Source organism: Coturnix japonica, chromosome 23 (genome assembly GCF_001577835.2).
Source record: "Coturnix japonica isolate 7356 chromosome 23, Coturnix japonica 2.1, whole genome shotgun sequence".
NCBI lineage: Eukaryota > Metazoa > Chordata > Aves > Galliformes > Phasianidae > Coturnix > Coturnix japonica.
Window position 1 is genome coordinate 3933353 of NC_029538.1, and position 26027 is coordinate 3959379.

Genomic DNA, 26027 nt, shown 5'->3' on the forward strand with positions numbered 1-26027 from the left:
GCAGCGTGGGGTCTCTCCCTGTGTCTCCCGTGGACCCCCCCTCTCGCTGCCCCCTGCATTCCCCGCTGTGTCCGCTAGGTGGCAGCACACACCGCCCCGAGCCGCTCCGGTACCGGTAGCGGAAATAGCGGCTGTGACTGCGGCTGGGCCCGGTGAGTGCGGCCTGCACGGAGCTCCGGGGCACCGGTGAGCCCTCCCCGCCCCTATAGACCGGCAGTGTAGGCCGGTAGTGCTGCCCACGGGGTGCTGGAGGCCTGCAGGCCCCGGGCACCGCGGTGTAGGCCCAAGCGGGGCCCAGCTGTCATAGCAAGGCCTGCCCCTCTCGGTGCCGCTGCCATGTGGTCCGTGCTATGGACCGCAGTGCGAACCCACGCTCCCTATGTCACCTTCCCCGTTGCCTTCGTGGTGGGTGCCGTGGGATATCACCTGGAGTGGTTCATCCGAGGCCCCAACCCGCCGCCGGCTGAGGAGGAGGAGAAAAGCATCTCGGAAAGGAGGGAGGACAGAAAGCTGCAGGAGATTGCGGGCAAGGACCTGACCAAGGTGGTGAGCTTGAAGGAGAAGATGGAGTTTGCACCTCGGGCTGTGCTGAACAGGAACAGGCCAGAGAAGAGTTAATGGAGCTGTTGGTTCTGAAGCTGAGGACTCACAGCTGGGCCTGGGCTGGGGGATCCTCTGTCACTGCACACCTCCACCCTGACCCCATCTGTGCTCAGGCTGTTCTCTGCCTCTGCTGCTGCACGTCACCCTCACTCTGCACACAGCAGAGCTATCGGGGTTTACCCACCCTATGAATGTCTCCAGGACTGAAGGCAGACTGTCCTCCATAGCTGGTGAATGGGGAATGGTTTGGAGATGGGATGTGTGAAACTCATCAGCTCTCAACTCATCCCCAGCAGCACAAAACCTTCATGGCTTTATCTGCCACACGTGTCACTTTAGGTTTGATTTCTTTGTGGATGTGGAAACAAAAGAGATGTGGGCTCTGCTGGACACTTGGACCTGAGCGATATGGGGACCTGCCCTCCTACTTCCATCTCTTCTTGCTCTTTGTGAACCCAGACTGGTTTGCTAAAGACCTCAGCACCAATATTTTATCACCAGGAGAGCCCGAGTGCAGTGGGGACTTGGAAGCTCCTTCTGCACCGTCCTGGGGCTCTGCAGCACAGAGGTGGACCAGGGGAGGCAGCCATCCTGGCCCTGCATCTATAGTGGAGCTTAGAGGTGTAGAGAATGAGCACTCTTGCTTTGTACAGGCACAGCCAGATTAAACTTCTGTGTGTCCTGGGCCTCAGTGTTGTCTTCTGCATGTCATCTGTCCTAAACCCTGACTCGGAGCATGTTTCTGCTGCTGGTGTTTCCAAGAAACCCCACTTGGCATGGCTGGGAAAGGGGTGATGGTCAGAAGGGTGGAGGAGGCATTGAAATGCCAGCCTGTATTATACAGTGTGCGTCCCTCCCAGCCCCCCCTTGCCACATCATCACTTCCCCTCAGCGGCCTTATCTAAACCAGAAGGGTGGTGACAGCACTAGGTGGGGGCCCAAGGGACAGAGGCAGGAATGTTCTGTGCCAGGAGGCGAGTGCTGGGGGACCTGAAACCAGGCCAGGGCCAATGGTGTCCCATCGAGTCAAAGGAGTGTTACCAGCACAGTGGGATGAAACTCTGTGCAGGATCAGCCCCACTCTGCGCTGTTACTCTGCCTGCAGCATGGGGTTATCACTCTCTCCCAGCTTGTTTTTCCCTGGTCACGCAGTGAGCCTTCTCACCCTGCCCCAGCCTGGCCTTCCCCTCCCGGGGCCGATAAATCTGTTGTGTCTCCTGCAAAGCCCTGATGTCAGCAGCCAGTTCAGCGTTTTGCATTGCTCTGTCCTGCTTCCTTCTGCCCCGCTGACAGCTTTACTGCCCAGGCCATGTTTACCTCCAGACCTGCTCTCCTCGGGGCTGGCTTGCTGCCTGCTGGCTGAGCTCCCCACCAGGAACTCTCTGTCTGAGGCTGTTTGTGAGGGAACTGAGGCAGGCAGGGCCAGGAGGAGCTGCGTGTGCTGTATGATAACTGTGCTCAGCACTGCATGGGCCAGAAGGTGCAGGAGGACTCGTGGGGCAATGCACCAAGCCCAGTCCTGCTGTCACCCCATGTTCTGGAGTTCAAATGCCTCCCTGTCCCCCTTGCTGAGAAGCCCTTGTACTCGATCTCTGCCTTTCCCAGCCCAGCTGAGAGTGATGCTGGGCTCACTGTTGTGCTCTGGGGTGGGAACAAACCCTTCGCTTCCCCCACCTGGGACCAGCTGGACCCAGCTTGGAAACCTCTTCCGAAATTCCTTTGTTCACCCCGCGACGGAGTGTCTCCCGTGGCTGTTTATAGCCCATTGATCTGCTCGTTCTCAGGCAGGGCACAATTGCGCTTTGTTGGGGCTTTGCTGGCCCATTTCCTGCCCCCAAGCCCACACAAGCCTCTCTGCTTGCTGAAACAATGTATGGGGAAGGACTGTCCGCCACCAGCATCTGTGTGGGTACCACGAACCCCACGGCACATCCCCAAGCTCTGCAACCATCTGTGCCTGCTCCCTAACCAGTGCTTCCACATTTCTGTACCAGCAGAGCACTGGGGGTGAGCCATGGGCTCCCCAAGGCACTGGGGCTTTCTGCAGACCAGCCACAAACAGGGGGAAAGTGCCACAATCCTCCTAACCCCTTGGTGCTGCAAACCCACCCTTCCTCCCATTGAATCTCAACAATGTGCTGCCTGGGAAGCACTCTCTGGACAAGAATAGGAGCTGGTGTGCACACAGGGCCAGGACAAACAGCCATGATGTCTCACTAAGAGCGAGAGGAAGCATTGCTGAATGCACCATTATGGTCAAAGTTGGCTTCCAGCTTTTCTGCACCACCCCTCATGGGTAAGACATCGCTGTGGTCCAGCACAGGAGCTGCTGCTTTGTGGCAGGATGCTCTCCTTCATCAGCACAGGACCCTTTGTGGGAGCCCCTGTGGCAATGGGCCATGCTCTGAGCAGGGATTAAATCCAGGGTCTGCAGCTGCTACCATCCATGGGCTGGTGCCCAGATCAGAGGGTAGAATGGCACCAGGGCCACTGGTTGTGCTGGAACTCTGGCCCTACCAGACTCATGGTTTCCTCCCCATCACCTCCATGCAGAGCCATGCCCTGACTCTTTGCTCCTGGGGGACCCTCACCAGCAGAAACAGATTTTGGTTTCCGGAGGCAGGATGCAGGGATGGAGCCAGGCCACTCTGCTGCCTTCCCCACATTGCTTCCCAGCTCACATTGCTGGGGGGGAATGGAGACCCCAGATCCCCCCCCCAGCTGCTCAGCACAGCTTAGCTCACCTGGGCAGCTGCAGAGGACATCCGATGAGCTCAGTGTGAGGACACATCAGCTGTGGGTCTGGGACTCTGTGACCATGTGGTGGCACCAGGGCTGCTTGGAGCAGCAGGGCTCTGCAGAATGACATGGCTGTGCAGAGCAGTGAGGGATCCATAGGGATTCCCACTCACATTTCCTGTCCTGGGGCAGCACTGTCACCCCAGGGCACCCAGGACGTGCCGGCAGCCCCGAGATGCAGAGGTGTGCTCAGCCCAGAGGCGCTGGCTAACGAAGGATTTGTGTCCCCCAGTGTGTCCCTGCATTCCTTGGGGACCTCTGCTCCCTGCCCTGCTGAACCCAGACTGTTTTCCCAGGCTCCCTCCTTGTCCTTTCCCAGTGTCTCAGTCCCTCTGCAGGACCCACAGTCCCACAGCACAGCCACATTGCTGCTGCCGGCTCCAGCAAAAGCCCTGCAGCTCCTTTAGAGAAGACCAGCTCCACTTTAAACAAGATCCAAGGCATGGGACTGCAACAGACCCCATCCTGGGGTGGGCATGGGGGTGCGGGTGCTGCTGCAGCCCCATTGCCTGAGCACGAGGAAGCGGCTGGATGGGAGCGACAATGTCAGGATGCGGGAAGTCATCGGGACTATTGAGTGCATTTCCTCCTGCCTGTGGTTCTCACGCGGGGCTCGGGGGCCACATTGTCTGCTGTGCCCACGCGTGGAGGCCTAAATATAACCCTGCAGGGAGCTGCGTGGGGTTGGCTTTTCCCCCTTAGGCACTGGGCTGATAGGGGCAGGGTTGTGCCATGGTTTGGTGTTGCCATCATGGCAGTGCTGGGGCTCAGAGGTGCATCATTGCTGTGGTCCCAGCTGGCATCGTCCTGCCCAGCCTCTACCCTTCCTCCTTTCTCAGCTGCAGTTTTGCTCCTGCAGCTGCCGCCGCTCTTCCTGCAAGTCGGATTTAGCAGCTTGCTCTTTTCTCTGTGCTTAAAAATAAACTCCTTGGTGCTCAGCCAGCTCCTTGAGCAGAGCCTTGGGATGGGATGGGCTGCAGCAGCCTGTGTGCTGCTCCTCTCTCCAGCCTGGGCTGCACTGTGCATAGGAACTCAGTGCAGGCTGGTGCTAACTGGTGGCCCTGGGACAGTGGTTAGTGTTTGGGCAATAACCCCAGCAGGGTCTGGGGTCCTGGGCAACATGTGGCCCCTGTAGGACCAGCTGAGCACCCCCAAACCCTTCCTAGATCACGAGTGGACACCCAAAAGCTGTGCCCAAGGGACACCCCAGCCTGGGATCCCTGAGCTCCACATTGTTTGGGTGCACAACCCTCAGACATTGCTCCTTCCTCTCCAATTCTTTCACACCCTGAAGACATCACATCACTCTCTTGGCACTCATTTTCTCCCAGGAGCTATGGGTGTAGGAACAGCAGCAAGCTGCTGCTTGCACTCCATTAAAGAAAGTGCGCACGGCATAAGCAGGCTCATAATCAGATTGTTTTAGGGGCTGCACCCTTGGAAAAGCCTTGGATGGAGAGAAACCCCACAAGGTCTGAGGTGGGGCTCCCCCATCGCAGGGGAAGTGGTGGGGGGCAGCACCCCAGGAAGGTGCCCATTCTGCTGTTACTCATAGGGAGCTGCAGGGCTCAGCACCACGACACAGGGCCGGGCTTTGGGTTCAGCAAGCACCATTCCCAGAAGGGAACCGGAGGGGGCTGTTTATTCAGGAGGCAACACAGAGGTGTGAGAAAGGCCGTGCATGTCTGTCCCGCCGCTATCAGTCCAAAAGGGCTCCTCCAGGCCAGCCAGCACGCTTATCAGCTGCAAACTTTTATTTGTCTTAGGGCTGCCCACCCGCCTTCAGGGGGTCCCACGCCTGCCCCATCCCTGTTGCCGCAGTGCAGGTGAGCTGTGGCTGTTGTTGTTGGCACGTGCCAATGAAGGTCCCAGCGGCACAGGGTCACAGCAGCCACCATTGTCACAACAGGGGAACAATAGCAGCGTGCAGGGTCGTGTTGTTGCAGCACATGGGGGCACGCGTGGCCCCACTGGCTGCTGGCTCCATCAAGGGGGCTTGTGGCCGTCTTGTTTTCCACCTTGCAGGGAAAAGCGTGACGTTCTCCTGGTGCCAACAAAAATATCAGCCTGGGACAGCGAGGAGAGCAAACTGCGTCTGCCTGGTGGTAAACATTCCCACTGGCAGTTCCTCCCTGCAGAGTATGGGGATGCTGGGTTCTGCTGGTGCCTGGTGGGAGCCACCCAAGGGGCACCCCCTGGGAAGGTCCCTGCAGAAGGTCTGTGTGTCCTGCTGCCCTACAGCACCCCAGCATGGGGGTTTGGGGATGCTCTAGGGATGTGCTCCCATCCCCATGGAGGGAGGGAAGCCAGGGAGTGGCCTGGGCACAGCTGTGGCTCTGCACAGTGCCTCCCTCCCTGCTTCCTCTGGCAGAGATACAGCCCCGTATCACCCATATTTCATTGCCTGTGGGGTATTTTTAGCCTGTCCCACCCTCGCTGAAGAGGCCCTCAGCAGAGAGCAGCAGGCTCTGCCCCAGGCTCACGGCCGCCAGGGAAACCAAATAGGGCCCCGAGGCACATTGTGTGCCTTTATCTGAAGCTCACTTCCACCTATTATGCAGCAGCTCTGTGGCTTTTACACTGCAGCAGAGCTGGGGCAGGCAGATGAGAGGCCCTGCTGATGGGGGCACCCAAAATTCTGCTTTGCACTGCAGTGACCCCATAATGGATCCTGCAGAGGCAGCAGGTGGGTTTGCACTTGTAGTGATGAATAGCATCACTAGAACTCACACTATGTCCATGCACACCTCAGCCTCACCACCTATAGGACAGCAGCAAACCCCACTGGTTCAAACCCTCTGCACTGCTCCTCTGGCATCCAGTGGAACAAACACACTCTCCACACTGCACCTTTAATTCATCCATCTTTATTCGATGCAATACAGCGCTCAGTCTGACAGGGAGGAAAGGGAAACAGAACAGAGGAGCAAAGCCCACACCCTGCGCTCATGCTCTGTAGCTGCACGTGGTCCATGAGCAGCAGATGGAGCAGGTTCCTGCAGCCCCTTCCATCTCACAGCTTTGGTGGGCAGTGGTCCATTCCTCTGCCCCATCACCAGCACTACAACCCACAGCAGGAGATGACTAGTGCAAAGTATTAAAAACAACGACCCCCTCCAACTAGTTACTGCTATGCTAATTCCTCCCCAAAACCACTGGGCTCAAGGGCTTGGAGGCCTGGGATGGACGTGGCTCTCTGGTCCCCTGCACCACGGCACCTTTAAGGCAGAAAGCTCCGTGCTTGGGTCGGCACGTTAAAAATAACTTAAGAGACATCACATGGGAAAAGGTCCAGGGACAGGACACAGGGGGGGTCCCGGGGCACTCAGGGCGATGGGGACGTGCGGTGTGACAAATATCCCAGTGCAGGGTTAACCCCACTGTGGTCCACAGGGACAGGAGAAGCTCTGGCAGCAAAGCCCCAGCACGGAGCAGTGCCAGCTGTCTGCTGGGTCACAGGAAGGGGACACAGCCCACGGCCAGGACAAGAAGCTTCCCATGGTTTCACAGTGCTCCCAAACCAACAGTGGGACTTGATCTTGTCCCAGGGGCCAGCTGCATGGATAAGACCCCCTGCCAGCCTGCTCCCAGCCCTGGGGATTTTCTCCCTTTCCCACATTGATGCCAAGTCCCTCTGCCCTTCACACGCCGTCCCAGCACAACCCAGGGAAGTTTCCATGTAGTTTTCTTCCTTGCAGGGCCCATGGGGAAAACAGCAGAGAGCAGAGGTTGTGCTTGGGGGCTGGTGAGTTTGTAAGCATCAGGTCCCAATAGCAGGCACCACATCCTTGGGGTGGGCACAAGGAACAGTCCCCCAGTCCAAGCACAAAGGGACCAGGGATGGCCCCAGCCTGGCCCTAGACATACTGCTTCTTGGATGCCGAGCTGCTGGGCCGGCTGCACAGCTTCTCCTCAAGGACTGGGGCATCTGGAGCCCTGGGGGCGTAGGGGTCCGAGAGGGGCCTGGTGCTGCTGCCCAATGCCAGGTTCTCCTCATTGCGGAAGTTGGCCCAGTTCTGCTCACTGGAGAGCTTGTTGTAGGCCTGGTAGGGCGGCGTGTGGCTCTCGGACATAGGCAGGAAGGGGTAATGCTTGGCTGGGTAGGGACCCGAGCCCATGTCATCAGCAAAGGCACCCTGGCTCGGGCCAGCCGGCACCGGCACCTTCTTGATGTTGTTAAGCAGGCTCTTGCAGCAGAGGTGGAAGAGCTCCAGGAGGTTGAGGATTAAGGAGATGAGGCCCATCACCAGCATGAAGATGATGAAGATGGTCTTCTCGGTGGGGCGGGAGATGAAGCAGTCCACCTGGTGTGGGCAGGGGTCTCTCTTGCACACATAGCGTGGCACCATAGAGAAGCCATACAGGTACCACTGGCCAACAAGGAAGCCTGCCTCAAAGATGCTCTTGCAGATCACACTGATGATGTACGTCCACATCAGCGCCCCTTGGATCTTGAGTCGCCCATCCTCTGTCATGTAGATCTTGGACATCTTCTTCTCTACAGCTGCCAATGCTTGTTCAATCTTTGGGTCCTTGCTGTGGATAGCCCGGAGCTCATTCTCCTGCTGTTTCAGCTTCTCCTCCTTCCGCGAGAGATAGACAACGTGGCCCAGGTAAATGAGGGTCGGGGTGCTGACAAAGAGGAACTGCAGCACCCAGTAACGGATGTGGGAGATGGGGAAGGCTTTATCATAGCAGACGTTGGTACAGCCGGGCTGTTTGGTGTTGCACACGAAGTCCGACTGCTCATCTCCCCAGACTCTCTCTGCAGCCACAACCAGGATCATGATACGGAAGATGAACAGGACTGTGAGCCATATCTTCCCGATCACAGTTGAGTGCTCCTGGACTTGGTCCAGCAGTTTCTCCAGGAATCCCCAGTCTCCCATCTTCTAGGAGCCTTGTGCCTCTGGCAGCAGAGGGAGGAGAGGGGGATTGAGTCAATCCTGTATTCACATGCTGCATCCTTAAGCTTTCTCAGGACCTTCAGAAGGTCCCAGCAAACCCACTGTGAGGGCATGACTGGCAGCTCGCAGGAGCAGCCTAAACTCACCCCTCCTACAACCCAGCTCCAACAAAGGGCAGCAAGCAGCATGACTACAGAGACAGCGGCACAAAGCACTGAGTACAGCTGCCACCCCGACACCCAGGCAGTGCTGTCCCCACATTGAGTGCACAATCAGAGTCATTAAAGATGGAAAAGACCACTAAGCTCAGCCCAACCTCGCTGTAGGATAATTCCACCTCAGCCCCAAATTGTTCCCCCATAGCCCCCAGCCTGGGGGTCCCAAAGCAACTTACTACACACAGACCAGGAACTCCTTGGGGGGGACCCTGGTTGTCCCAAACGGAAGCTCTGCCGACCAGCCAGCCTGCCCCACATTCCCCCTCATACCACAGCCCTGCAGCCCAGCTGGGAAAGAGGAAGCAGCCACAGCCCTGACTCCTAATTAACCCCTGCCAATTAAGCACAGCTGGACCGTTAAAGGAACACGTCTCCCGGTGGGATGGAGAAATGCCCCGAAGCAGAAAAGCGGGTGCATGCAGAGAGCAGTGACCCCATCGCAAAGCAAAAAGTGATGCAGTGCAGGGGGTCCCGAGGGGTCCCACTCACTCACCGCCCGCCTGGCAGCGCTGGGCACGTCCCTTCTGCCTCGGGCCGTGCAGGTTGTGAGCGGCAGGGCCGGGCCGGGCTGCGGGGGCCGTGCGGGACCCGGGGGAGCCGGAGGCCGGGCCGGGCCGGGGCCGCCCGCTCCCACCCCGTCGGGGCGGGCCGGGGGCGGTGGGGCCGCCAGCACCGCCCGGGAGGGCTCCCGGTGACGGTGGGAGGCGGGGAGAGAGAAGTTGTACACGACCCAAACGCGAATCGTTGCCGGGGCCGAACGTCGGAGTCAATGCAGTACGGGACGGGCGGGGGGAGAGGAGCCGGCGGGGGGTCGGCAGCTCCATGGGGGAGACGGGGACAGAGAGCGGTGGGAATGGCTGTGTCCTGTTGTTCCCTGGGGAGAGTCCGGCGGCTGAGAGCCCAGCACCCGTTCAAAGCCCTTCTGCAGCCGGGGGCATCGCGAGGCGGCGGGGACAGCAGTGAGGACATCAGACGGGAGACGCTCCGGCCCCGTACGGCCGTACCCGGAGGATGCTGCCCTCGGCACCGCTCCGTTCCTGCGGGATTTGGGATATTTCGCTCCTCCAGGCGCTCGTGGAGCGGGGCCGTGCGCGGCGTGGGCGCTGGGTGGTGCTGGAGCCACACCGCAGGATGAGCTTGGGCAAAAGGCACCGAGCTGCGGCAGCCGTCGGGTTCGAACAGAGCCCGGCTGAGATAAGGGAGGGTTTGGGGACAGCGGGAGGTTGTGGGGTGGCACCGGGAGGCCGCGGTGCGGATGCTCTGAGTAGCTTTGCTCTTAGTGAGGGGACCGGAGATGCGGCTGATGCAGGAAAGCAGTGTAATTAATGCTGGTATTTTATGCACAGGGTTAAGTCCTGCTGCTCAGGGGGACAGAACCCCCATTTGTGTTCCCCCAGCTGCAGTGGGATGGCACACAGCACAGGCTGCATGGGAGCGGCAGGACTTGGGCAATCCAAGCAGAAACTGGGCCAAGGAGCTGCTGCCTCTCCCCACCAGGATGTGGCATTTTTTCTTCACAGACAGGTCTGAGCAGAGGTGGAGCCAGAACAGCCTTATTACGTTTAATATAAATTAATTGCATTGGGTAACATCCACGTGTTGTGGCACCATCTGTCCAGCAACCATCTCCCATCCAGCTCACCAGGGTCACCGCTTCCCCCTTCCCACCAGCCTGAAATTGAGCTGCTTCTGTGAGGTGTCCCCACTTGGCATCTGTCCCCAGTGATGCTCTGCATCCTGCCAGTCCTTCATGGGTGGAAATGATCACCTCTGGGGAACAGCCCCAAAGCCACAAAGGAATTAGAGCTGTCCCCACTTGTGGATGCACCAGCTCCCACACCAGCCACATTGAGCTACCAGGGCACCTCAATGCAGACCCCACACCGGTTGCAGAGGCACATCCCTATCAGATACCTGTGATATCTGTCCTCTGGTGCAGGGTACCCAAGTCTGGCAGCACAGATGGCACAAGTGACAAGGTGCTGAGCAGCAGAGATACGTCACCATGCCACATGGGCATCATTGTCTCTCCAGTGCAGCACAAACCCCAGCCGTGGCATCACACGCTGCACTACGTGTGTGGATTGGGAAAAGCATGGGTTGAGCAGACCCTCTGCAAAGAGCTGCTTAGGGAGAGATTAAGTAGAAATCATTTCTATTTATTGTAATATTTATCAAGGTTTAGTAAATGATTGATGTTGATCTCGCCTTGATTTCCTTGGGGGCCAGCGTGCAGTTCTGGTGAATTAAAGTTTAACCAAGTGTGACAAGTGGGAGGGAAGGGGGCAGGGGGCTGAACCCACCGGGGGCTCCTGAGGAACCAACACAAATCCATTCCTTCAGCCCTCACCTCCCCCTGCCATTTCCAGCAAGCAGAGCAGATCCCAATGTCTACAATGAAACGTTTATTGACCCCTTGGATTCATTGCTAATGCCGTGAATGACACATCCGTCTGAGGCAAGGGGTGGGTGCAGAGGGAAGCAGCAGAGCCAGAAAAGCCACTTGTGCAGGACGTCAGCGAGCTGCTTGCATGAGCAGAGAGAGACAAGTTGTTCCTGCCCCTGTCCTGGGCCAATGTGGCAGCACCGTATAATGGGCACCAGCAGCCTGTGCTGGGCACAGCTCAATGCAATTGTACCCAGCATAGGAGCAGCAGCACAGGAAAACCAAGAGGAGCTGCTGGAGCCTCTGGCTGCTCCCTCCTGCTGCTCCCAGTCCCATGTGCCCTCCCAGCATAATGGCTTTGTCCCCACTGGGACAAAGTGGCTGCTTAGCAGAGCTTGTGACTGGTGTCCTTGTGTCAGCACAATGTCCAAGCACCGCTGGGTGCATCCAGCAGAGCTCAGGGGCTGCTCTTCCCTTACCCGCATCTTCTCAAGCACCCCACAGTCCTCTTTCAGGGGATTTCATTAGGTTTAGTCATTTTTCAAAGGGGTCAAATCTCCAGAGCTTGGGAACTTCATAGGCTTGAGAAGCTCATGGTCCGAGGGGAAGGTGAGATGGCTGGGACAAGGGAGGTCACGGCTCCTCTCCTCTGTGGAAAGAACAGACACTCTTAGTTACAGCCAAGCACGCTCTTACTGCTGGGACACCCTGGGGATGTACCTGTGGTCATTAGTCCTGGCAGTTAGTGCACAGAGTCCCCATACATCATGCTGTGGGTCCCTAAGGAGATCTTGTCTAGTGGTGGGATGGGGTCCCTCTGTGTCCCAGCTTGGTCTGTGCCCACCCTGTACCTGCCCTGTGCTGCAGAGGTCACAACCACCCCAGCCTATCATCACTACATCACTCACATTCCCATGACATACAGTTGCCCATGGAGACACCAAGATTTCCCATGTATGTTTTTCCCACCCCCTACAGGGCCAGTGAAGTCCCAGCTGAAGGCTCTGATGGTGGCATTGCTGGTGGTCACCTCCAGTGCAGCCATCCCTTGCACATACCAGGACCCTTCTCCCTCCCTCTTCCCCTTCCATGACCCCATCACATGGAGATCAGGATGGGAACCAAGGCCTTTAAGCTGCCACACACCTATTTAGGGCCTTGTTCTCCCTCTCCTCCGCCTTGAGGTGGCACTGGCAGGTGGAGGCTTTGCTGTAGCTCATAGAACGCTTGATGGACTTCTTCCACTTGAGCGTGCTCCGAACAACCCGCTTGAAGATGAGGTAGAAGATCTCACAGACAGTGAGGACAATGCAGATGGAAGAGGCTCCGACCATGAAATAAGTGAAGACTCTCTTCTCAGTTGGCCGAGCGATGTAGCAGTCTACAGTATTGGGACAGGGCTCCACGTTGGTGCACTTGACCAGCCGTGGCAAGTCGAAGCTGTCCCACATCTTGTGAAGGAGGTAGAGGAACAGGATCTCTATGATGAGCTTGAAGAAGAGGCTGAGCAGGTAGGTCCACCACAGCCCCCCGTGCTTTTTGCCTGTGTTGCTGTACAGCTTGGGGCAATTCTCCCCATTCTTCTCCCTGTTCTTTTTCTCGCGGTCCTCCCTGTAAGCCACGTGCATGATGACCAGCAGGGAGGGACAAGTGACAAAGATGAGCTGCAGAGCCCACAGGCGGATGTGGGAAATGGGGAAGAAGTGGTCATAGCAGACATTGGTGCAGCCTGGCTGGCGTGTATTGCAGTCAAAGTCCTTCTGCTCATCCCCCCAGACACGTTCAGCTGCCACCACATAGACCAGGACACGGAAGACAAAGACCACGGAGAGCCAGATGCGACCAAAGGCAGTGGAATATTTGTTGACCCCACTGAGCAGCCCCTGCAGTGTTTTCCAATCCATGGTGAGCGGTGATGGCTGCAGCCAGAATCAGACACCTGGAGAAACATGGATGGGTGGGGAGATTCAATAGGACATAGCAGCAGGGCAGCTCATCTCCTGCAGCACTGCAGTGCTGTACGGACCCTCCTAACCCAGCTGACCTCCTGAACTGCCATAAGAGAAGAGCTACCTGGAGTACTCCTGCCTACCACAGTCCTCGACTACACACATTGGTATAAATTGGCAACAAAATCCCCTGGATAAACAGACAGGCTGTGCCCTGGGAGGATGTTGGGGCTGCTTGACATGCTGGGTATTGCAGCAAAGCAAACCCTAAAGTGAAAAGCAGCCTCATGACCTGGCAGCACCCCTGGGATGGGGGTAGGAGGGGACCCTGCTGCACATTTCCATCCCCCCCAATTCAGTGCCCAAAGGAACACATGCTCCTGGCCACCGCAGTGCATTGCCAGGCCCTGTTTGGGCTGCTGGGTGCTCACACATCAACCCAAATGGGTGACTACTCAGGGCACGTCACTTCATGTGCTGAGACACATCAGAGCTGTGGTATGATGGAATGGAGGCTTTGGGGAGCCCGTGGCCACCGTTAATCACCTAGCGGGTGAATCTCCCCAGCAGGACCAGGCTGGCAGGGCTCCCCATAGGGTACAGCACCAGCTGTGTGTGGTCTCCACTCCTCCAGCCCCAGGTTTACCTCTCCAGGAATTCACATCCATCAGCTGCACTCCCCTGCATGCTCTGCACAGCCCTGGGGCTGTGGGAGTGCTGGGCAGCCCCTGTGCACATCCATGGGGGGGGAGAAACACTAATAATGAGAGCCCATGTGTGTCACCCTGGCTATCACTCCTCTGCCAGGTTCCAGTGCAGATGCTCCCCGGTATCACCATCCCCAGCATTCCCACACCCCACATCCTCATGCTGAACAAGCTCTGCCTGTACAAACCCAGCACCTGAGACATACCTGCAAGAGGCTCCGGTTCTATCCCTGCTCACCGAGGGCTGCAGGGTGGGAAGATCCCAGTTTGGGGCATGGCTGGCAGCACGATCACAGCACAGTGCACGGGATCCCCTCACTGCTTGGTTCTATGTGAGGTGGCACCTTGGTTCTACGTGTCCTGGGGCTGTGTGGAAGGAAAAGATCCTCAAGTTCTGCCCAGAGCCCAAAGAGCTGCTGGAGAGCCCAGCCCTGCTGGGGTATGAGCAAACCCAGCACTCCCTCCCAGTCCTTCCTACACATCTGATGTGAGATCAGGAGCAGGGAGCTGCCACGTACCCATCCTCTCTTCACTCCATCTGAGTGAAGCCTGGAGCCCAGAACACACCCCACCAGGAACACTGGCCTTTCACCATCTCCCCTGACAGCCACCTGCAAATCCCCCATATCCCCATCCCTGGGGCTCTATGTGCAATGCTGTGCAGCCCCCCCCTCCCCAACACACACACCCAGCACTCACCTCAGCCTGGTGCCGCTCCTGTCCATGTGTCTGCAATGGGGCAGGAAGGGAAGCTGAGCTGGGAGCCGAGCACCACGCCCCATGTTGTGCAAGCCCCGCGGCTCAGTGATGCTGGCTGATGTCCAGGGGCAGCTCCAGGTGTGCTGGGTTCTGCCTCCTGCAAAGCACCCAGAGACACTGCGTGCCAACCTGCTGCGTCACCCCCAGGTCCTGCCCTGTGTGGGTGCAGGGTGGTTCCCATCTGGGGTGCAAATGTAGCAGAGCTTGGAGCAGGGATGGGGTGGTTGTGCCCCCTCATTGCCCTGTGCTGTGGGTGTATGTGGATCAAGTCCATGGGGTCCTGACACAGCATCAGGGTTCCCAACTTCAGCCACTGCAGTATAGCACAGAGCTGTGACACCCACAGCCCCTTAGCACTGCAGGATCCATCCCACCTCATCCAGCACAGCCCACAGCAGCTCTAAAAACTCCCACCCCAACCCTGCTCTGGGTCTGGGCAGCTCTGGGAACAGGAAAGCCCATTGTTGGCTGCATGTTCTGCAGTACCCCTGTGTGCTTGGGTCCCAGTTGCAGTGTGACATGATGGGAAGGTTTGTTCTGTTCCGAGTAACTGGGTGAGTCTGGCAAACAGCTCGGCGTGGTTATTGTCTGTGCACATGCACATACATGCTTGGGTTGAACAACAAAGGCAGGTTAAATCCTGCAGCAGGAGCAATAGAGCCAGATTCCTCCACCAGAAACAACAGCAGCTCCTCCAGGTGATGCTCTGTGCCCTGGGGGCTCTGAGCATCAAATCCAGCATCAAACCCAGCCCAGCGCTGATGGGGCTCTCACTGTCAGCCCCATCCACACCCGGAGTGATCCCAGCAACAGTTGTTAAGAGTCACAAGTTATACCATTATGACCCATTTCTAATACAATTTGCCTTACTAATACTTTGGCAACAGAACATAAGTATCTCCAACCCACAGCACCCCACAGACACCGCCCCACTCCGGGTGCTGCTGGGTGAGACCTTTCCCAACACACAGCACCAACCAGGCAGCGTGACCGTGCCCTGCTGACCGCATCCTGCCCCATCCTTATGGGACCCAGAACGCATCCCTAAGTGGGCAACACCCCTGGGATGCTGGGTCAGACCCTCCCTGTGTGGGCAGCCAAGTGTCACCAAGCGTCCCTGCTCCACCTCAACCCCATTTCACGCCTCTGCTAACATGGCTGTGGGTAGGGTTGCATTTCCTCTTGCCTGTGGTTTGCTGGCCCTGTGGTTCCTGCTGGCATCACTCCGTCACTGCACAGCTTTGGGGCCCCCAGGGCACGGTGCTGGGACCCCTCCCAGTGCAGGGCATGGCTGGTGCTCACCATGCTGTGCTCAGAGCACACACAAGGAGCCGCTCCCTGAGGCAATGGAGCCTTGCTGCATTTTTTCACTCCAGGTCAAGAAGGGTTGGTGCTGTTCCAAGCTGGGGGCACAGTGGTGAGCAGGAGAGCCCAAGTGAAACCTTACATGGTTCCCAGGCATCTCTCATGCTCTGCTCAAAGCAAACACAGCAGTTCCCAGTGCCAAATCCAGGCCATCCCTGTTTCTTCCCCCCTCCCGTTCTCTCAAATGGAAAGAGGAGGAAGTGGGACCTGGGGTGATGCTATGCCAGGCACTGAACTCCCTGCTATAAGCAAAGCCAGGGCCCCTGGAGCCCTTCCCTGGCCCTGGGCACCTATCAGCAGGATCAGGAATTTGAGCTATTTTGTAGCAAGCCATGAGATGTAGCAGGAATCTGGGGGCTGTGGCCTAAGAGATAGAAAAAGCAAAGGGAGGAGACCAAAAGCCACCCAGCTGGTCTGGTTTGTTCCCCAGGCAGCAAGAAAACCTGTGGTCCCAGCAGCCCCTCCACTGCAGCTGGGGCTTTTCAGCAGGGGCTGAGTGCCCTGCAGCTCTGACACTGTCATGGGGAGAAAGTTCAGTGCCTTTTGACATGGGCAGAAGTTTTTGCCTGCAGCAGTTGGGTGGGGAAGGAACACAGCCCCGTGTTGTGCCGCGCTCCGCTGGGTATTTGGGTAGCCACGCCAAGAGCATACCTCCCATTGCGGCTGTGCTTGGCCTTTGGATTGTGCTTTTTCCTTAGCAGGAAGCAGCTTCAACCTATGAATTCATGTCCACGTGGGAGCAAGACGCTTGGAGCCCCCCCAGATCCATCGGCATCTCTGGGAATGCCCCATCCTGCAATCAGCACAACATGACCTCAAAAAACACTCAGTGACTTCCAGTGTGCTGACCCCAGGGCCTCCATTAGGAAGCAATCGAGCTGTGGAGCACGCATCCTTTAAACAGCAACGGAAAAAAACAGATCTCAAAGTCTCCTTAAAAGAGTCTTCAATGAGGTTTGCAAGGCAGAGGTGCCGGGTCACAGTGGGGCCGGGTCTTGGCATTGCCTTTGATCCATCCCAACCCCGACCTCACTGCAGTGTGGGAATTGCCGGGGGCGTGGGAGCGCAGAATTGGCCATAAATCAGATGTTTTGTCCTCAATTCCCAGCAACCAGGGGCGTTTCTGACAGTGACCCTGCTGGGAAGGATGGGCTGCCCCAAGTGGCACTCGAGTCCCTCAGCACCCCCAGCTGGGCTGGCATTGGCAATGCTTTAGTTTTAAATGCTGCCTTCCATAAATTCATGGGGCTTCTGGGCATCCCTCGCAGTAGAGCAGCCCCCGGATGATGATGATGATGCAAAGTATAGAAAACACTCAGCCTTTATGATAACATCCCCTGACACCACATGCTCTGTGCCCCACGGAGGCACCACTGTCCCCCCATTCCCAATTTCTGCATCAATCTCAGCTCCCTTTGGTGTAGATCACAGACACACAGCTGAAGGAACAACATAACCACGCTGATGCCCCACCAGCCACAGCCAAACCCCAGCGTGGATGGTGCAAGGTTTTGCAGAGCTGCTGCAATGCTTGCTCCAGGCGAGATAACGCAGCACAACAACAGCAGCACCTGGACAGTCAGGTCCTGCACTGCTGCTTTGATGGATGGAAGTGGGGCAGGGATGTTTGGATGTGGGCTGAGCCGGATGTGTCCCATCCCTGCAGAGATTATGGCTTTCAGCTGGGGGACGCCTCTGGGTTTTGCTCTTAGAGGACAGCTTTGATCAGCAGCAGGCAACCATGCTGCAAATCAAACAGCCCAGCCCTGCACTCCAAAGGAGAGGTGAGGGCTTAGCACAAGGAGCAGCTTGAATCCTCTGCTGCTGAAGATCTCAGCAAGGAACACTATACAGCAAAGAGAGGACAGAGATCAAACCAGCTTCACTTAAAAGAGATGGAGGGAATCCACACCTATGTACCACCTGCCACCATCACCCAAGGGTGTCCAAACTCACCACTGCTTGTGCCAGGTGCCAACAGAGTCCTGAGAGGCAGAGACCCCCCTGTGCTCTTTCATCACCCCCATCCTTATGGGGCAGCCCCACACATCACCCTCATGGGGGAACCCAGCATCTGCTGCCCCCAACACATCAGAGCTCAGCTCTGCAGAGCTGTGGGCTCAGGTTAATGGGCTCAGGTTAATGGGCTCAGGTTAATGAGCTCAGACCTGCTGCAAAGTGGAAGCAGCTGTGCAGAGAGGTGACGGAGCTGAGCCCTGCACTGCAGGGCTGGGCAGGGGGGGCCCCATGTGCCTTTTCTCTGAAGCAAACACAGCAAGTGCTGGGGCTTTCTGTGCACACGGAAATAATAATTGCACCCTCTAAATACAGCGAAACCAGTAACAGATCGAGCCGCTTGTTCAATGTTAATGTTACTTATGAGTGCATTTGCCATGAAATTATTGTTAATTATTCATTCCAGCTAATGTTCAGTTACTGTTGATGGCCTTAGAAATTGCAGAGCAGCCTGAGTCACGGCAGAACGCGACATATTACAGCAATAAACGAGATCATACTCTGCCATTTAATGTTATTGTTTAATCAATGGCTGGGGTGTTTTTCCTCTCCTTTATTTGGCTGCTTTGCTCGGGTGTTTTTCTCCAGCCCATAGCAGGCTCCTCACCCTCGTGCTTTGTGGCTGTATTAAGAGTAGCATCACTCACAACCAGCTCCAGAGCTGCTCGGTGCCTTTCCAGGGTTAGCAGAGCCCTCGTGCCCCTCTTGGCATGAGATCTCCCCTGCAGTTTTCTGCCCCAAAAGCAGGAGAACATCACTTAGAGACAGAAATATTTATTCGCTGCAAAGATACACTCGGAACCCACCGAGGCACTGAGCTGAGGCAGGCTCAATGCATGGCACAGAGCTGTTTGCCCCTTGCCTTGTGCTACCCACAGGCTCATCTTGCAGCACCTGCTCTTACCCTAAATCCACCAGAACGATGCAAACTGCCTTGCCATGAGGAGGGGAGAGGCTGAGCCCCATCTCCATAGTTGAGCCACCCCAGTGCTCACAAGATGAGGACTTGGGATGGTCCTATCTGGAGTAGGATCTTGGTAGCCACAGTGCTCCAGCAGCCCTAGGAAGGAGTCTTCTCCTGCTCAGGCAGTGTGGTGGGGATGGAGGTTGTAGGGATGGAGGCTGCAGGGACGGAGGCTACAGGGATAGAGGTTGTAGGGATGGAAGCACTGGGGATGGAGGCTGTGGGGTCTTTGAATCCCACCCCATGGAACACCTGTCCCGCTGTGCTTGCAGGCTCGGCACAGTCATGGCTGTCCTGGTGGCTCTCCCCAGTGCTGGCCTGCAGGCGCTCCCGACACCGCTTGCCGATCAGGTAGGCAGCCTCCACCACGCTGAGCACGATGCAGATGCAGGTGGTGACCACCATGAAGAGGGTGAATATAGTCTTCTCAGTGGGCCGGGAGATGAAGCAGTCCACGACATTGGGGCAGGGGGGCAGCTGGCATTTCACCAAGCGGGGTAGGGTGTAGTTCCTGTAGAAGCGGTAGAAGATGTAGAGGAAAACCATGTCCACGCCAGCCTTGACGATGAGGCTGAACAGGTACGTCCACCACAGCCCACCTCTCTTCTTGCCGGGGTTGGGGAAGCGGGAGCGGTAGCTTTCCCCCCTTGCAGCGCGGTGCTGCTGTGCCTTGGCCTCACGGTAAGCCACGTGCATGATGACCAGCAGAGAGGGACAGGTGACCAGGATGAGCTGCAGAGCCCACAGGCGGATGTGGGAGACGGGGAAGAAGTGGTCGTAGCAGACGTTGGTGCAACCTGGCTGCCGAGTGTTGCAATCAAAGTCTTTGTGGTCATCGCTCCAGACGCGCTCAGCTGCCACCACGTAGACCAGAAGGCGGAAGATGAAGACGAGGGAGAGCCAAATGCGGCCGAAGGCTGTGGAATACTTATTGACCCCACTGAGCAGCCCCTCGAACACCGACCAGTTCATGGTCTCCTGGTCCTGTTAGCTGCTCTGGAAAGAGAGAGGAGACACAGTGAGGGGCTGTCTCTGGCAGCATCGGGAGGTCCCCACCTGTATGCCCCATGGCACTGAGCTATAATCCCACCTGGGTGCCCTCAGGGACATCCACTGGCCTTTGCTCACACTGAAGAACCCTCTGCTAAACACCGTCCCCACCTGTGGGGTCTGGGGACCCAGTAAAGCTTCAGGAGCAGCATCCTCCAGCCACTGCTCACCGCAATCTGAGCCCGGCTCAGCCTGTCCCCATCCCACACCGCCCTCCCCATTTCTCACCTCATCACCCAGGTATTTGTTATTATTTTTCTTACACTACCAGGCCTGGCACAACAAATAGGAGCAGGCCGGGGTGTGTCTCATCCGGCAGCTCCGTGGCTCCACCACTGTGTCCTCTCCCATTGCTGGAATCCAACATCTCCTCCACTCCCCCCACCTCAAAGCACAGGAGGAGCCTGACATCAACTCAGCAGCGCTGCCCACACACCAGGGCAGGCAGCTCCTGTGAGCTGGTTTGGCACAGAATATCATGGCATGGCACAGCATGGCATGATATGGCACATTCTGCCATGGCGAGTGGGCACCATGCAGTGGGTTTGGAGGGGCTGCTCAGCCCCAGGCAATGCAGAGTTGCTGCTCTAAGGCTGAGTTCCCACCATCACTAGTTGGCATCAGCTCAGCCTGTTCCATCCCCAGGACCCGGAGCAGTTCTGTTTGACCCTGGTTTGCACTGAGCCCGATAAAAGTGCCCCACATGGAAGGGCATAATTCCCAATGCTGCTTTTGGGACCAACTCTCCTTATAAATCTCCTTCATTTATCAACAAAACAACATTTCCCTTTGCTTGCAAAGCATCACAGGCTCCACTGCTCTGTGCAGTCTATCCTGCCCTCCCAGTGCTCCCTGTGCCCCATACATCCCGCGGGACCCAGAGCTCCCTGCATCCCCCATAGGGTTGGCTGCAGGACTGGGGACATGCAACAACACCCATTATTTTTTCCCTTTCCCAAGCAAGCTGACAGCAGCAGCCCAGGGTGCACATTCACACTGCAGTGCGGGGCTCAGCTGCGTGCACCCACAATGAGAGAATCCCCCATTCCACACCACCAAAGCTCCCAACACCCGGGGCTGCCCCTTACCTGGGGACGTCCCGCAGAGGCCGGGTCGGTGCTCGCTGGGTTGGAGCTCATCACAGGGTGTGCGTGGTGTGAGTCATCACAAGGCTCCTGGGAGCGAGGAGGAGATTCCCAGGGGGCAGGGGTTGGCTTTGAGGCAGATCCTTGTATTGGGTCACACTCTGCCTGCACTGCAGGAAGGGTTGTACCACTGCAGGGATGTGCTCAGGGTGCCTGGCTGTCTTGGGTACAATGGGGTGTCCCAGTAGAGTGGGTGCTGCTGTTCCACCATGTGGTTTCTATTGCTGTCCCACACCTTCTCTTGCTTGGACTCTCAGGGACTGCCCCAAAGTCCTCCCTAGATGGGAACCCCATCCCACAGCAGTGCAGGGGCTGCCTGGGTGCTGCATGCAGTGCCAAAGCACAGGTAGGGCTGACACCATTTGAAGAGCAAATAGATGTTTCATTTGCAATTCCACTGGGGGTAAAAAAAAAAAGAAAAAGAAATGTAGAGAAACAAATCTAAACAGCTGTAAAGTAAATTACCACTGTTTGCTGATGGCTCCAGGGAAGAGTTCTGCAGTTTGAAATCAAACAAGCCCTTTTCTGTTTTAAATCGTCAGAGTGACAGCTGGGATGGGAGGGGGGTTTCCAGGTTCCCCTTTAGTGATGGAGGCACTCCAAATGGGTTCTCACAGCTTGGCACTGTGGGGCCCAAGTCATCCTTTTATGGGTACATTGGGGCTATGTGTGCTCCCTGCTGCCTCTTCCCACTTCCATTGACCAAGCAGTTCAGACTTGCAGAGGCACAGAGGTGCCAGAGGCTGCATCCTGCCCATGGGGAGCAGCTCACCCAGGCGGGTCAGCACACAGAGGTGTGTTAATGGCAGCACTCCGTCTTGCAGGAAAAAGCCCCATTAGTCCACTTTCACTACAACGTGAAATATTAATAATGCTTTGCATTTATATAGCGTCATTCATCTCAGAGTCACTCGCCAAGCTCCTGACATGAATCACACTGCAGAGTGAGCTCTGCAGGGAGGTGAGTGAATGGGGCTGTGCCCATTTCCCTGCTGCACACACAGCTCTTCTCCAGCCCTATGCAGCTTTGTGGGGCTCCTCGGTGTCGTCCTTTTGCTGCCTGGGTTTTCTGCCTGAAAAGCTTGATTCTTTGTTATTCTATTTTGTATTTAGTAAAGTCAAGCTGGAGTGGTGAGGAGGGGCTGCTGCATTGGGGCTGCTGGGGAACCCACAGCAAAGGAGCATCCCCGACAAAACCAGAGTGTTCCTCCTGCTCAAACCATGGCAGAATGCTGGGAAGGAGAGGATATTTTCATCTTATTAAAGAGCCTTATATTTAAAACCCTTCTTCAGGTCCATAGCACAAGATGATTGCAAAGGCTTTTATGCACTAACGCAGCAGGAATCACTCCTGCTTTCAGTGATGTTGCATGCAGATGCTGTTTAGTAGGGCAGAATCCCATTATTGATGCTGGATAAATACAGCAAAAGAGCTCTGGGAGCAGTGATGGAGCTGCTGTGCATGGCATCAGGCTCAGAGTTCGTGGCGTTCCCTGCTCCCCAGCAGCCAGCAGGAGGGGAGCAGTGATGGGGAACAGGGGCTGTATTCTGCTTTGGAAACCCAGGTCCTGGGAGCAGAGATCAGGCATGACCCCATGCAGCAGTGCTGCCTCTACCCAACATGTTTGCTATGCAAAGAAGAAGGCACTTTGTTTGCAGACAATTAGAAAACCAAACAGATTAGAGCAAACCAAACACACCGAGCAGGCCGACTGTTGGCTGAACTCCTGGGAAAGTCACACCAGCATCCAGAGCTGTTGCAGGTAACGTGAGCAGCAGTGTGCCCTGTGCCCAGCCCTGTGCTGGGATGCTCCCACCCCTCTCAGTGCATGGGAAGCACCAAAGCAACCCCAGCTCTGCAGGAAGGGATGGGGCACCTGGGCTCTTCACCCCATGTAACAGGTTCTGTTCTGCTTAGAGCTGGGGAAGGAGGGAGTCTGCAACTAAAGGAAGGATGGTGAGAAGGGGGCACTGCTAATGAGGCCAACAGCAATTAAAGCACCTCCTGGAGCAGCAGTGGGGTGAGGGCACTGCACTAATGAGGAGGGGATGCAGCATGAAGGTGCAGGGGTTCAATGAGCAGCATTTTGCAGCTGTACTGCAGCCCTGTTTCTGCAATGGCAAACGCCTGGGCACAGCCTGGTAGAGGCCATCCAATGTGGCCAGTTCCCATTCATCTGCTAATATTTATAAGTGTGGCTGGAGGGAGTAACCTCATTTCTAGAGAGAGCTTAATTAATTGTGGAATCAAACCGACTGGATGGGATGTTGTGCTACTGAGGAGATAAATCCGCATGGTTGCTGGTGACCAAGGATGCAAAAGAGGTCAGTGCTGACCTGAATCACAGCAGCTGATAGCAATGAGTGGAGAGGAGGGCACAATGATGGTGAGGGAAGAATAGGACCATGAACAGCCATCAGATCCCAAATCCCAAATGGAGAAGAACTCTGGGCCCAGGATGCTCTCCAAATGGGATCAATACGTAGCACTGAGGGAGATAGTGCAGCAGGCATGGTGAGGTTGGGTCAGCGGTTGGACACAATGATCTTAGTGATCTTCTTTAACCTTAATGATGCTATAATTCTAACCCAGCCTTCAGACCCTGTTGCTTTCCACAACGGCGCCGAGTTATTTCTGTGTTGGGTCCTCTGGCAAAATAATCATCATGCCAGTAACATCTCTGCCCTTGCTGCTGACCTTGGCAGCGTTCAGATGGATGACCTACAGGTCAAAGTCTTTATATCCTATTACCAGCCTCCTGAGTCATGCCTGTCCCCTGGCAAGTCATATTATTTTGAAATGGCAGCTAAATGGGAAAGAGGTCGTGCTCCCAATACAGTGACAATAGGACATGACAGCAGTTTTCTGAGTGATTAAGCCTCAGGTGATGTTGGGGCTCCCAGACAAGTGGCTGAAAGCTGAAAGATTTTAATCACCCCGGACGTGTCATTGCATCCTCACAATCCATCCTGCCAGGGTGGGCTTGTATGGCAAAATGGAAGTGATAGAAAAAATAATCAAGCCTAACCCGTGTACTGACCAGTTAGTTACCCAGGCTGCAGGTACTACCATTAATAACCAGCCGGAGCAGCCTGTTGGCCCTCAGAGAGCATTCTGCAATAAATCAGAGCTGGTGCCATAGTGCAGAGCTCAGGGACTGCCTGTGCAGACACTAGATGGCATTGGAAGAACGCGCCGTGCTGTGCTGACAGCTTCCCTGGAACAATCTGGCAAAGCAGAGCAGAAAACTCAGGATGACGGAGCAGAAAATGTCTGTGCCTGGGCAGGGATGGCAGCTCACCTCCAGCCCTTGCACCAACCTTGTGACGATGCAGCTGTCTGGGGAGCTGTGCTGCATGCTTTGATGCTGAGCTAACACAGGACCTGTTCCTGGCATTATTCATTCTCCAAAGAGCTGCATGTTATACCCTGCTGGATTGCTGCCCCCCACCTGTGTAAATGCTGCTGTCTGGGGGCTCTGTTAGTTTCCAAAGGCTCTTCATTTGGAATGTTACCCTGGATCTCTCTTCTCCAAGTGTACTGCAGCTCCTGCACTGGAGGGGCCACTGCAGATCTCATCCATGGGCTCGATGCTCACACATCTGCTTGCAGCCCTGCTTCCAGTCCAGAGTCTGGGGGTGGTTGGGGGCCACCATCCTGCAGCAGTGCCTGCACAAACCTCTGTGTGTGTGGGGCAAGGGCAGCAGGTACAGCCCTGTGCATGAGCCCTGTGTGCTGGCATCGCTGCTTCCAACAGCTGGGAGCAGTCAGGCTCTTTCCTCTTCCAACTGCTTCCCATCACCTGTCAGCCTCCTCCCGCACTGAGCAATCAAAGGGACAACATCTCCTCTCCTATACTCCCCCAAATCAACTCCCGAATCCCTGCTGAGCTGAGCTGACTTTTGCATTTTGTCTCCTAAATTATGCATCGCACAGGAAGTCGAACAGCCACAATATGCCTCTTGATTGCAGCCTGCTCTCTTCCAGCCAACCCAGTACTTGCAGCCCATCTCCCCTGCACATTGGCAGCAGGCAGGTGGTCCAGCCTCACTCACAGCCCAGCAGCTGCCTTTAGATCCCCTCCCATAGGTGTTCCAAAGGTCCCCAGCCTTCTGGAAAGGGGCTGCTTCAAAGCAGCATGGCCAGGCTCCAGGTGAGAGATGCTGGGGTGACATCATAGCATTCTTCCAAAGGCTGAAAGCTTGCTCACCCTCTAAAGAAAATAGCAGACCAAAATCCCCTTCACCCCCACTTGGCTCGCCAAGCCCCCTGGGCAGCTAAATTCATGAACTGAACTCTGAAAAGGGCCCAGACTTGGCTCGAAGCAAGAGATTGTGCACCACCGTGTCTTAAAATGTCAGCACTTTAATTAGCCGCCATCTGAAGCTGGCGTGGCTTTGCCTGGAAAATAGCTAACAAACTGTTTTGCCCCTTTCTGGTTTTAGTCCGGGCTGAGAAATTTGCTCAAGCTGACCTTCTGCCTGCTGGATCCCCCAGATCCCAATTTCCTATTGGCATTTCCTAAAAGTAGGAGAAAACAGCCCCCCAAAATACCACCAGACAAAAGGGTTTCTATTTCCTTTCAGCTCTTTTGGATGCTGCTACCAGGTCACCTTCACGTAAAAGGAAAAGCCACAGTTAAAGTTATCCAGATGGAGGTGTTACCTCCTCGCAGGCTTTTAGTGCTCCAGATAAATCTCCAGCCTCACCCACCCTTTATATGTTGGGGTTTTTTTTTTGTACCTGTAAGGCTGCCAGAGTCATTACTTCCACTCCAGGATAATTTCTTGCTCTGAAGGATACTGAATTCCTTCACAATTTGCTGACCAGTAGCGCATGCTCTCCAGGTGGGTTCTGTATTGGATTTCCACTGCTGGAGCTTTGAGCCTCCTTACACTTTCACATGTGGCAAATCAATGAAGTCAAAGCCAGAAGAAGCACCTGAAAAACCACATGGAAGTCAGAGCCCCATAGTAGCTGTTGGCTTTGGAACTAGTGATGCTGAGGCAGCACAAAGCCTCCAGGGGCTCTGATGCCACAGTGATCCAAGACACACACCACCAAAAGCACTGCCTATGGCTCTGAGCCATCCCTAGGTACTGAGTTACCACCCAGATATGGAGTAGTTCAACATGGCTCTTGTGGTGACTGCCCACAT

The 26027-nt window shown here is 56.0% G+C and overlaps 4 protein-coding genes across 6 annotated transcripts; 1 reads left to right on the forward strand and 3 right to left on the reverse strand.

The window, feature by feature from the left end:
• The first annotated feature begins 104 nt into the window (after nt 1-104).
• Nucleotides 105-1294, forward strand: SMIM12 (small integral membrane protein 12). Its single transcript, XM_015883281.1, has one exon. It carries the CDS (start codon nt 337-339, stop codon nt 616-618), a length of 282 nt encoding a protein of 93 aa, XP_015738767.1. The 5' UTR covers nt 105-336; the 3' UTR covers nt 619-1294.
• A 4959-nt stretch (nt 1295-6253) lies between these two features.
• GJA4 (gap junction protein alpha 4) lies at nt 6254-9141 on the reverse strand. 3 transcript variants are annotated; one of them, XM_015883257.1, is made up of 2 exons: nt 9021-9141; nt 6254-8311 (listed from the first exon to the last, which is right to left on the reverse strand). In XM_015883257.1, the coding sequence occupies exon 2, from the start codon at nt 8289-8291 to the stop codon at nt 7260-7262; it is 1032 nt and encodes a 343-aa protein (XP_015738743.1). In that variant the 5' UTR covers nt 8292-8311; nt 9021-9141; the 3' UTR covers nt 6254-7259. The 3 variants fall into 3 exon arrangements, with proteins under 3 accessions (XP_015738743.1, XP_015738746.1, XP_015738744.1); XM_015883260.2 differs by lacking the exon at nt 9021-9141 and adding an exon at nt 8715-8969; XM_015883258.2 differs by lacking the exon at nt 9021-9141 and adding an exon at nt 8704-8969.
• Nucleotides 9142-10670: 1529 nt separating this feature from the next.
• On the reverse strand, nt 10671-17770 carry GJB3 (gap junction protein beta 3). Its single transcript, XM_015883271.2, has 4 exons — nt 14269-17770; nt 13776-13935; nt 12060-12852; nt 10671-11562 (listed from the first exon to the last, which is right to left on the reverse strand). Exons 3-4 carry the CDS (start codon nt 12815-12817, stop codon nt 11547-11549), a joined length of 774 nt encoding a protein of 257 aa, XP_015738757.1. The 5' UTR covers nt 12818-12852; nt 13776-13935; nt 14269-17770; the 3' UTR covers nt 10671-11546.
• A 484-nt stretch (nt 17771-18254) lies between these two features.
• On the reverse strand, nt 18255-24772 carry LOC107323840 (gap junction beta-5 protein-like). The gene is made up of 2 exons (XM_015883270.2): nt 20812-24772; nt 18255-19669 (listed from the first exon to the last, which is right to left on the reverse strand). Exon 2 carries the CDS (start codon nt 19643-19645, stop codon nt 18770-18772), a length of 876 nt encoding a protein of 291 aa, XP_015738756.1. The 5' UTR covers nt 19646-19669; nt 20812-24772; the 3' UTR covers nt 18255-18769.
• Nucleotides 24773-26027: the final 1255 nt, after the last annotated feature.

Excerpts from the sequence above, each read along its gene's own strand:
- SMIM12 (XM_015883281.1), top strand. The coding sequence starts at position 337 with ATGTGGTCCGTGCTATGGACCGCAGTGCGAACCCACGCTCCCTATGTC.
- GJA4 (XM_015883257.1), bottom strand. The coding sequence starts at position 8,291 with ATGGGAGACTGGGGATTCCTGGAGAAACTGCTGGACCAAGTCCAGGAG.
- GJB3 (XM_015883271.2), bottom strand. The coding sequence starts at position 12,817 with ATGGATTGGAAAACACTGCAGGGGCTGCTCAGTGGGGTCAACAAATAT.
- LOC107323840 (XM_015883270.2), bottom strand. The coding sequence starts at position 19,645 with ATGAACTGGTCGGTGTTCGAGGGGCTGCTCAGTGGGGTCAATAAGTAT.